At 41.3% G+C, this 11,788-nt stretch overlaps 1 protein-coding gene across 1 annotated transcript in view; it reads left to right on the forward strand.

Moving 5' to 3' along the window:
• The window catches only part of LOC106942065 (pleckstrin homology domain-containing family G member 1), a 29,803-nt gene extending 18,576 nt beyond the window's left edge, over window positions 1-11,227 (forward strand). Inside the window, exons 5-16 of the mRNA XM_015025239.1 lie at window positions 1,412-1,562; window positions 1,892-2,023; window positions 3,172-3,354; window positions 3,457-3,552; window positions 3,917-4,003; window positions 4,773-4,806; window positions 4,924-5,016; window positions 5,103-5,164; window positions 5,246-5,437; window positions 5,532-5,651; window positions 5,779-7,588; window positions 8,609-11,227. Of these exons, the coding sequence (XP_014880725.1) occupies window positions 1,412-1,562; window positions 1,892-2,023; window positions 3,172-3,354; window positions 3,457-3,552; window positions 3,917-4,003; window positions 4,773-4,806; window positions 4,924-5,016; window positions 5,103-5,164; window positions 5,246-5,437; window positions 5,532-5,651; window positions 5,779-7,588; window positions 8,609-9,588 (3,940 nt within the window). The 3' untranslated portion in view covers window positions 9,589-11,227. The remainder of the gene's footprint in view (window positions 1-1,411; window positions 1,563-1,891; window positions 2,024-3,171; window positions 3,355-3,456; window positions 3,553-3,916; window positions 4,004-4,772; window positions 4,807-4,923; window positions 5,017-5,102; window positions 5,165-5,245; window positions 5,438-5,531; window positions 5,652-5,778; window positions 7,589-8,608) is intronic.
• The last annotated feature ends 561 nt before the right edge of the window (window positions 11,228-11,788 follow it).

Genomic DNA, 11,788 nt, shown 5'->3' on the forward strand with positions numbered 1-11,788 from the left:
TGCGAACGTTGCGAGTGATAAAATCGGCCTGAAACGTAAGTTTATTCTTTGTGCTCTGACAAACTGCTCCGTCCGACACACCTTCTCCTCAGGCTACAAATCTTACCAAGAAAAGCACAGGAGAGGACAATGCCTGCAAGTTACTGACTAATTAAATGCTGATTTGTATGCCGTCATCAGCCGTTTATGGTCGGCCTTCTCCCACATCCACACCACAGCTGGCGACCCCAGCGGAGGTCACACACAAGGAGACGCTTTGCACATAAACGCACGCTCACTAAGGCTGTGGATGCATCACGGCCATTGGGATCTCTAAGGTCGGGTTTCCTCCAGAACAATGTGAGGCCTGTGTTGGAGCCGCACTGGAATGGAATTAGACATGCAGACATGCACACGCACACACACACACACACACACACACACATATACACGAGACGAAAAAGAAAAAAAAAAGACAAGTTCACAACTGTCTTTCTCTGTCTTGTTCCACTGTGCCGAAAAAGCTTTTTATTCTTCTGTAGGTTGCACAGCAACGAAGCTATGCCAGGCAGTAAATCTGCTTCTTACAAGGTTGTAAAGGGCTGCAGTTTCAGGGGAATGAGTTGCAAAATTTGGTTTAAGTTGGTGAAGTCCAAAAGCATTCGACATGTGTCACGCAGTTAAACTGACATCCCACACTGACGTATGGCAGCAAGATCAATAAGTTTATAAGCAGTGGAGAAGTACAGAAATAAATATATGGTATGATTCAATGTACTATGAAACAAGACAGGTTAAAATTGTGTTTTGCAAACATTCACTACTTGAACTTTTAACCACTTTCTCCCATTAAAACCACCAACCTCAATGGATTTACTGGGATTTATATTCTAAACCATAACAAAGTTGCTTGTAATTATGAAGTGGAAATAACAATGGTGAATGATTTTCATATTTTCTTTACTGTTAATCATCTATAAAGCGTTGTATGTATTTATGCTCATTACACTGATCCACTTAAATGAAATCAGAAAATGCTTTTAGAAAGCAATGTAACACTTTTCTTCAACTTTACAACAATGTGCCACTTCATTGTTACGACCACAAAATTGTTTTGTAGTTGTAACATAGAAATATGTGAATAATTTCAATAATTTAAATCATTTTGTTGCTTTAGCGGTCCATGCTCATCATTAAATGATGTAAATTGTAAATGCTTAACCCATTGTTTGCAATCTTAACTCTTGTGGTTTTTGTCAAATTTTCCTAAGTTCATCTTCCTTGTATTGTGCTTTTAGGAAATTATTTTCAGACATCAGAAGTTGTCATTTTCTGAATCGTCACTCAGAGAATACGTCACAGTTTCCTTCGTCCAGTTTGCCGTCAGCTTCCTCAACTCTGACATCTTATTCCCTGAGATTTGTCTCCACAGGTCAGTGGCTGTGCTAACCGAGTGCATGAGGAACAAGGCGTTGGCCAAGTTCTTCCGCGAGCGCCAGGAATCTCTGCGGCACTCCCTGCCCCTGGGCTCCTACCTGCTCAAGCCAGTGCAGCGGATCCTTAAGTACCACCTCTTGCTGCACGTAAGTCTGTCTGCCAGCTGTCAGTTTCACACATACACACACAAAATGGCGTGCAAAAAAAATTACCTTTGTCAGAGCAGGAACATACTTGCAAGCACAAACTAATATTTTTTTTTATCCATATCATTGCAAATGTCAAGTTGACTTGGCTCAAGCTTGACTCTGTTGGAGAAGCCAAATGTTCTAACATATGGCGCTCAGTACGACTGTTCTTGTGAATGCCCATGTTGTATTTCCTTTCTTATACACACAAAATTAGTGAGCATTCCTGTGTGTGTGTGTGTGTGCGCATTTGCTAAGTTGAAGCTCATTTGTATGTGATGGTACAGGAGATAGCCAACCATATGGAAAAGGACACAGAGACCTACGAGGTGGTGCAGGAAGCCATCGACACCATGCAGAGAGTGGCCTGGCACATCAATGACATGAAGAGGAAACACGAACACGCTGTCAGGCTGCAGGTAAAAGCTTTCTGGCCACTCTTTAGCTTAAAAAGGACCGTTCTTTTCCTATCCTGCTGAGCAGTCATGTGAACTCATCACCAAAGCCCCGATATTCCTAATATCTTACGCAAGATGCCCTCCTAATGATGGCCTTGCATAAGGAAGGCATAAAAGGCAAAGCTTGTTTCTTTTATCTGCCGGGAGACGGGATGGTCTGCAGGAATTCAGGAATGTGTAAAAACATTATCGACACAAGATGTATTTTCAGCTTTTGTTGGGCTTTATATAGAGATGCATCAATCAGGCTTTCACTGGCTGAAACTAATTTTAAGTCTTTTTTTTAGAGGTTTGACTTTCTAATTCAAGTTTTGACTGATTTAAATCATTTTAAGGACAGTTACTTGTAAAACAGAAGGAGCCAGGAGATGTGAATCTCCTGAGATTCATGAGATATGAACAAAGGAATTTCAAAGAGTATTTGAATTTATGTATCAAAGCATCTTTTTCTAACTTTAGGATTCTTTTTGCCTTAAGCTTACAGAAGTGCATAGACCAAAAATGTTGTCACCTTTTTTATACACTTAATAAATGGTAAAGAATTAAGATTTTTGGTTTTTGATATGCTGATTACCAATCAGAGCTATTCAAAGAAAACTTGTGCATCTCCCTTTTTATGTTCCCATCATATATTTTTCTTTATTTGCCACTCTAAATTTTTATGTTATGTTAACTTCTGTGCTTTAATGACATTTAATCCATTTTCTCTACCTTTTGTCCATTATGTAAATGTGCTTAATGTAGCCATAAGTGCTAATTTTCAGCAAATTAATAAATGGGCAATAAAAGTAGAATGCATCAAATGACTTAAGACTGAAATTACAGAAAATCCAAATTGAAACATTTCGCAAACAAACATCAGCCTTTACATTTAAGTGAGATGAAAAATGTAATTACTCATTTTAGATTAAAAAAAAAAAAACTTTGGTTAAGGTTTTTCTTGTAGCATGTATAGTGAAGAAGTCTCACCCTTGATCGTGATCGTGTGTGATTATTTTTCTGGAACAGTCCCGAAATGTTCTATACTCATTGCAATTACATAATTGCTCTTCCTGTTTTGTGTCAAAATAAACATGATCGTCTAACTCCTCTCTGTATCCTCACTGCAGGAAATCCAAAGCCTCCTGACCAACTGGAAGGGCCCAGACCTGATCGGATACGGGGAGTTGGTTCTCGAAGGAACGTTTCGCCTGCAGAGAGCCAAGAATGAAAGAACCCTCTTCCTGTTTGACAAACTGCTGCTGATCACCAAGAAGCGAGAAGAAACCTACACCTATAAGGCTCACATTCTGGTCAGTGTTGTAACTTGAAGTGCCCCACAGATACTCCAAGTACCAGACGTTTTCTGCTCTGTAGCAGCAATTCTAAGACAGCTTTCTGCTCGTCTCCTCCAGTGCTGCAACCTTATGCTGGTGGAGGTCATTCCTAAAGAACCACTGAGTTTCAGTGTGTTTCACTACAAGAATCCCAAACTACAGCACACAGTTCAGGTACAGCAACACAGTGTCCAGATGCAAATGTTGCTTTGGTTGTAATTACATGTTAGGAAACCCTTTGCAGCTACTGGCAGCATTGTGCAAGAGCCAGAAAGAGTGAGGATAGTTTACAGCTTTGTTATCGTTTTGTTGCACATTAGAACTCATTAAAATAAGCTGCTCAGACATGTTGAGTGTCTGATGGCTAAAAGCTGTGATATTTGTTTCCTAACCGCTCTTTTTTGGGCATTCATCTGGGAGAGGGGGACCATCTAACGTGTGATGTGCAGGAGTCGTATTTTAAAGGAATCATGTTGCCCCATTTGAAGCCCATGTATGACATAATCTTCTTACCTCTGTTTTTGTGCTCTAACCTCAGGCCAAATCCCAGCAAGACAAGCGTATGTGGATCTTGCACCTTAAAAGGCTCATACTTGAAAACCATCCAGCGAAAATTCCAGCCAAGGTGAGAGGAGCTCACTGCAGACTGAGTGGAATTTGTTGGAAATATCACCAATATGTCCTCTTTATCCTGTCCATATATTACTTTACATTTTCTTGTGTTCTTATCTTTGCTCTCTGTTGCTTGATTTATTACCTTTTTGTCTTGCTGATACTCTGCCTATAAAAAATTGGGCATTTATGTCCTTTGATTACAATCACTGAGCATTATTGTTGTGCAATGCTACTTATGTCTAGTAAAAACAATAACAAAGTACAATTAGAAAAGTATTTCAAGAGAACAAAACATACTGTACTGTGCATGACTGATATTGCTGTGAACTTATTCATCTAGATCTTACTCGGTGTGTCCAATTATGCTTAATAAAATATGGAAATTATGTTGTAGTAAGAGGCAGAAAGTTGGATATCGCACTTTATCACAGTTAATTTGCAATCCTTTACAAAAATATTCAATCCCTTTGAACATTTTCACATTTATCACATTACATCTTCAAATCTCAATGTATTTTATGTAATATAACACTACATAATTCATAACTAGGAAGTTTAAGGTAAACTATATTTTTTTTTTTCATTTTTAACAAATAATTGGAAAAGTGGAATGTGTAATACTATTACAATTTTATGCAATTGATTGTACCGACTGCTTTTTAACCACTGAAGCTAAAACAAATTAAAACTGTAATTTGGCGCCACCTAGTGTAAGAAAGCCCTTTATTAATCTTATAATGAAGTAACCTTTTTTCTATATTCATGTTGTCAAATTCCAGGCCAAACAAGCCATTTTGGAGATGGATGCAAAACGTAAGTGCTGCCTCCATGGAAATCATGTCCAGTTTTTGTATTGTAGTACTTATCCATACACTTGTGGTCATATTTTTTAAATATTAATTGTGATCTTTGTTGTTGTTGTTTTTTTAGACCACCCTGGGTTTCACTACAGCCCTGATGGTGAGAAGAAGGATTCTCTTCAAACCAAGGAAGGCCCCACTCCTCGTCGAGGACGGAGAAAAGGTGATAAATTAAAAGATTGAATAAAGATACTGATCCAAAGAAACTTTAGGAGGTAATTCTAAATGTTAGTTAATATACCTTCCCAGAGCCCCTCTCCAAATTACTGAAGAACGCAAAGCAGAATGCTGCCAACAATGACGGTGAAAAGGTGAGCTACAGTCAAACAATTAAGACCAGTTGTATTTGTTTACTCATATTTAAACATGCTGCTGCTTCTTCTCCTCCCCAGCGTACCAGTCTAGGTGCTACCCTGCTGTCCCCCGTGTCCCAGCTGGCTCTGGGCACTATCGGCCGCAGCCGCAGCTTGATCAACCAATCACAAGAGTCCCTGGACCCTGGAGATCACTACGAGCACAGCGACAGGGAGGAAGGGGATGAGTCGCATCAGCAGGATGCTGACGATGAGGATGACGGCATTCTTGTGAGTTTATGTCGGATGAACTCAGATTGAGCAGACGCTTGTATCCCAAGAATTATTCATTATAACTATTGTGCCCCAATGTTTCTTTGTTTAGGGTCGTGGAAAGAGACTGAAAGTTCCCGGCAAAGGCAGCAGAAAGAGACTGAACCCTCAGGCGTCTGTTGACAGCATAGAGCAGTGGAAAGCCTTTAACATGAGTGCCTCAGATCTGCAGGTGGGATAATAATTCAAGGTTGAAATGTTAACTTGGCATCAGCATCCATTTGTCAGGACGTCATTTTGTCCACAGATGAAGTTCGGCACATATACATTTATACTTCTGCTTTACTTTTTTAACTTAGCGAGCCAGGGAATCCCTAGTAAGGGATGGAAGTCACCATCCTCCACTACTCAGGACCCCTCGTGTGACAGAGGAACCTCCAGACTCTCCAATTCCCGCTGTAGTCGTGACAGAAACTGACCATTCAGTGAGGAACATTTGGGCTGATCACCGGGCTCGCAGGGCCATGTTCCCCACCCGACAGAGAACAATGCAGCCAGATGAGGAGGAGGAGGACATCTACCAAATGTTTGTTCCCACAGAACCAAGCGCAGCAGAGCCAGAACTTCCCTCCGAGAGACTGGAGGCTCCGTCGTCACCCAGAACAGCCCGGCCTTGCAGCTGGCACGTTGAACAGGTGCCCACAGTTCAAGTTGACCCTCCCGCTGATAACGGCAGAGTCCTGAGAAGGGCAAGCAGTGCAGGAGAGAAAGCCACAGAGGCTCAAGAGAGACCAGGGAATGACGTGACTGGTCACAGCAATTTGGAAGTGATTCACACCGAATCGTCCAGCAATGACATATCTGGGTCTTCCTCAGCCGAGCAGCTGACATTGGACGATATTGAAAACGTGTATGACAACATCAGCTACGAGGACCTGAGGAGCATGGGTCTCATCAGGAGGGATGCGGATGAAATCCAGGTGCAGAAAGAGTCGGCGAGAGAACAAAGTGCTGCAAAGGTCAGAGAGTCTCTCATTGAACCAGACAGTTCATCAGAAAGCAACCGGTCCTCCACACAAGACATGAAGCCGTATGGGAGCTGTGATCTTAAGATAGTTGAAGAAAATATATATGACACCATCTGTTTCAGAGAGCCACCGTCAGTGGAGCTCAAGGGAAGCAATGAAGGAAGTAAAGAAAAAGAAGAAAGGGGCAGTTTATCATCAGAGCAAGATTTGACTCGAAGTCTTGCAGAGTTTGTTTCTGAGGACAGCCTCCATTTGAGAAAGAATGAAGAATCCGACACATCTAATCCTGTCCTCTGCTCTGCGGAGCCAAATTATCCTGCCTCTGCATCTAAAGTCTCTCCTTGGGACTCCAAGAGAGCTGATCGGATGTCTGAGGAGGTTTATGAGCTTTGTAATGACTTAGAAAACTACATGAAGAACACCAAGAAAGCTGAACGACTTCCTGCTGCATTCCCTGTGAATTCCAATGAGTCGTCCAAGAAGATCTTGTCTGCTAAAAACAGCCCTACAAAAAGCTGCCCTGTGGTTGCTGTTCAAACTGCCAGCCCTACACGCACTAGCCAACCAGCACACCAACCCAAACCCCCACCTGTCACCTCCACACAATCTTTCACCATCCCAGTCATCAACCTTCCTGATTGTCAAAATGAAAGTACCACTGAAGAAGAAATCCACAGTCCTGCCCCTGCATCTCGTCCCCTTCCTGCCACCCCGGACCCCCCTCCAGGCACAGTGAAGAGCATCCGAAACAGATTGGCGCGCCTCAGCAGCGGCAGCTTCCGCCTTGAGGACGATGATCTGGTGGAGCTGCCGCAACGGACCGCTGCTCCGAGAGAGGGCGCCCTGAAGGACCTCCAAAGTTTGTTTCCAGGGGAGCTGGCAGGGCTGGACTCCCCCCTGGCAAACTCATCTTTCCTGCTGGCTGAGTCTGTGGACTTTCCCCTGGAGTTCATGGACAAAACAAAGAGCCGTGTGTTCTTGATGGCGAGGCAATATAGTCAGAAGATCAAGAAAGCCAACCAGCTGCTGCGAATGAGGAGCATGGACCCAGGAGATTCCTGCGGTCGAGCCAGAGCGGAAAGGAAACAGAAAGACCTTGCCGCCATCTTGGAGGAGAAAAAACAAGGGGGTGCAGCCATAGGTAACAAGAAACATTTATCTACAAAATGGCTTCTTTCTCTGTTTAATTTGCATCGTTCTAAACATGTACACCAAGTTTTGCTAGTGTGTTCTAATTACAATTTCTCTTGTTTAGCAGAATTCAAAAATAATCAAGTAGTTTGTCAAAGATTATATAAACTAGAAGATTACTGTCATGGCAAAATAGGACTTTTCCCATTTGAAAGAGACATTTTTAACTGTATTTAGCATCTTATGTTGGTGATTAGCGTCACTAACTGTAAACAGTCCCACTAGTTATTAAGGATATGGGCCCTTACTCTCACTTTTAGATTTCCGTATATGACAAAATGTTTCATATTCAGCTTAAAAAGAATAAATCAAAGCAACTTTGTCGTATTTTGTTCTGTCTTCCTGGAATTTGCTCAAGCTCGCAGAAATGAGCTAGCTCTTTGCTGTAGCAGGCTGAATGAAGAACCTGTATGAATTTGGTAGAAAATATTTCCTTTTAAATAGCTTCTTACGGCATTATCCTTCATCACACTAAAGCTGAAAATTCCTAACTTTCATGATTCATCCATCAACTACAGCTTCTTTGCTAAAGCGTGTCTCGGTTAGCGTGAATGGGTAGAGTTCAGGCACACGGCACCTACTGATTGAAAATAGATTGCATATTTGATTCAGGACGGCTAAAGCTGAAGGTTGATATCTTGGTGCATCATTACATCCTGCTTAAAAACATGCTGTTGGAAGGAGATTTTATAGCTTTTATTTTTAAATTGAAACAAAAATGGGGTAGGTCACATGTGGTTAGTAGAGAAGACATTCTAATGAGGTCAGTATCTGTGTCAATGGCTTCTTAACTCAGCAAGTTCTACAGAGAAATTGTATTTTTAGTCAATTTATTTCACGGAAATAAAAGTGTCAATGTTATCGGATTTATTCTGTGACTCTAGTGTTGCAAAACGTTGCATTTTTGCCTGTATGAACAAAATAAAGTTTTCGGTTTTAATGTTTTATGCCTTCTATGCTACCTTCTCAGGTGCAAGGATAGCAGAATACTCTCAGCTCTACGACCAGGTGATGTTTAAGGACACTCCTTTTTCTACCAGTCAGACCTCCGGCTCCTCGCATCACTTCCACCCAGGCCTGCCATCTTCTCCGTCAATGCCGGAAACTTCTCTGGATGATGACTGGCTCCACTCCATCTACAGCAACGGCGAGCTGGTGAACTTCATGTCTTCATCCAGCGGGGGAACAGACGCTCAAACGTCCTCCAGCTCTCAGCACAGACTCACCCACACCACCTCCGTCCCTTCTCTCAAGACCATCCCGCCCAGTACGTCACAGAGGTGGAGCTCGTGCATTTCCGCGCCAAGTGAAGAAGAGCATGTGTACAGTTCCATAAAGAGAAATCCTTCCTTTAATGCTCCCACCTCGAAGTCTTCCCTGTCGGGTCAATCTCAGTCAGCTGGTTCTCTGACAAACCCCCAGCAAGACAACCACCGGCAGTCTGGGCTCAGTTGTAATGGACCTGATGTGGATCCCTCCACAGACAGACCTCGTGGACCCAGTCTGAAGCGTGCCGGTCGTCAGAGCAGCCTCCCAGACCAGACCACCCTCAGACAGTCGGACCTCACCTTACACGATGGCCAGCAGGTGGTGGTCCTGAACCGCGCTTCTGCTCTGAGTGGCATCCTCAACGCCACTCAGAACTACTTGGCCAACTTTAAGGACAATGAGGAAGATGACGACGACTACGTTGAAATCCGCTCAGAGGATGACAATGAAGCCGAGCGCGACAAGTTGAACCAGGGAACCACAAGATCAACTCCGAATCGGAGCGCTGTCCAGTCCCGGAGTTTGCCGTGCACTCCGGTCCACTCCTGCCACCCGCTGAGGCCGCTGGAGCGTGAGCACTTGGAGAAGTACCTGTGGAGCGAGCCGCAGCAGAACCAACCCAAGATCGTCCAGTCTCTGAGGGAGAAGTTCCAGTGTTTGAGCTCCAGTAGCTTCGCATAAGGCTACACGGAAACTAAAAACCAAAAACGGCGCCAACACACCGCATATAGTTTGAAAGGGGACAGCGCTGCTTTGCGTCAAATATGCCACACCTTTCGCTGACAAGAAAAATAAATATTAAGACAAAAATAATACATCTATCAAAGCAAACCTTGGATTGCAGCTTTATTTTTAGCAAACTGTTACTGATGGTATAGGTCACAAGTAAAGGTCAAAACAGTACATCATTAGCTTTTACGTGAACTTCCTTCCAAAAATTTGGAGAGGTGGAATTCATTGTGACGAATTGTGATTTTAAAACTTTTAAACTGCTTTACATCTGAGCCTTGTAGAAACATTTACAACCGATTGTGCTGTACACATGCAGTAGTTCAGGATATCTGTTAATTTTGCTCTTAAGGACGACTGTACCTCTCGTCATCTTTACATCTTTACTAGAGCTGAAAGCACAGTTACCGCTCGTCTTCTTAATTGTGCTATTATATAATATCGAACAGTTGTGAACAAACTGCTTTTACAATACAAGATTTGTGCAACTTGAGATGTGCTGCTCAGGCTAGCTAGTCACTTTTAGGATCTTTTAACAAGCAGGAAATAAAGACAAATATTTGGGGGTATTATAACATCCAGTAGGTTGTGTACTTACACTTGGAAATTTAGTCTATTTTTAAAATAGTGAGTCAGTCTTCCTCTGACTTTGGTCACCAATAGGGAGTCATGCTTAAAGAAAATTGAGATATTCTCTAATAAAGGAGTATATATTTCTTTTAAAATTGAGCGCATCTGTGAGAAATGGTTCTTACATGCAGTAGATGATGCAAGTAGATTCTGTTTTATTTTCCTTAAATCTGCTCATTTTAGTTTTGGTTTGAGGACGGACCACAAGGGTAAACAGGTGAACTGGTTTTAAAGACTACAGTACTGTATTTGGTGTCTTTTGTTTCTTCTTTATTCAAATGCAAATGTATTTTAACGGTTTACTTTATGGGACACTATCGCACTACTGATTTCACTTCCTCACTCGCAAGGAAAGTCACGTTACAATAAAAGACACTTTAAAGTTCACAGTTGTTTTGTTAAGAGTTTTACACCCACAGTTGTTTGATTTCAGATAAAATGATGAGAAACACGATATACGACTTATTTGTTCAAATGCGTTCCTGCTGTCTCACCAGTACCGCGAGCCACAAACTGTAAATTAGATTTAAAGATATTTATTTAAAAAAACAGCTGTGCTTTCATTTAGGGACTAAAAATCTGAAACAAACTGTGAATATTTTTTGGAAAATTGTAGATTTTAATGCACTATTGAATCATAGATAACTTAAAATAAAGAATCGCATGGAGAAAAGGCTAAATAAAAACATCAAATCCAAAGTAGGAAAATGAAGTATGTTTTTGTTTGTACTTTGTTTTTTTTTTGTTTTTTTTGGTGGTCATTTTTTTTGCACTTTTTCATTTTACATCTTATTTGTAAACACTTTGTAAAGATGTACATTTTAGGAGTTATTCTTGTATGCCATAGATATGCTTTATAATGCTTTGACGTTTAAGTTAAGTTTACTGTATTTTTGTAACTGGCTAGTCATCATTGCTGAACAGGACAATGTATCTGAGATAATAAATTCAGATTATTCTACTCTTTGTGTCTTTTTGTGATAAGTGAGACCCATCACTTAAAAACAAAGTAGAATCTGGACACCTGGACACTGCAACATGACGACGACCCCAAAACATACTGGTAAATCCATCCATAAAGAATAAGTCCAGGAATTTCCTGTTTAATGCCCAGATAGGAATCCCACTGAGATTCTGTCTCATCTGAAGGCCGCAAGATGAATCTCACTAAAGTCGTTTCAGCCATTGCAAGCTAGTGATGCCTCATTTACATTCAATTAAATCATTTTGTTTTCTAGAGACAAGAGTAGACATCAATCTGAAGATCTTAATGAACTGAATATTTGTCATACTATTTACACATCCTTTGCAGCCAGACCTACACAAATCACCTGACAAATCAGAACTAATTTTATTTTTGATAAAATATAAACGACTGGAAATGATGGTTCCTCGTCATTGTTTTCGTACCATTTAAGACTTTTATTTATTTATGTTTTCAAATGTCAATCACAAACTTTAAGAAATTTCAGACCAGCACATTAACGCATCATCATGATGTGACCCAGACATCACCAATAAC

Source organism: Poecilia latipinna, unplaced genomic scaffold (genome assembly GCF_001443285.1).
Source record: "Poecilia latipinna isolate Pla-1442-1.1 unplaced genomic scaffold, P_latipinna-1.0 Scaffold4019, whole genome shotgun sequence".
In the NCBI taxonomy this organism is placed as follows: domain Eukaryota; kingdom Metazoa; phylum Chordata; class Actinopteri; order Cyprinodontiformes; family Poeciliidae; genus Poecilia; species Poecilia latipinna.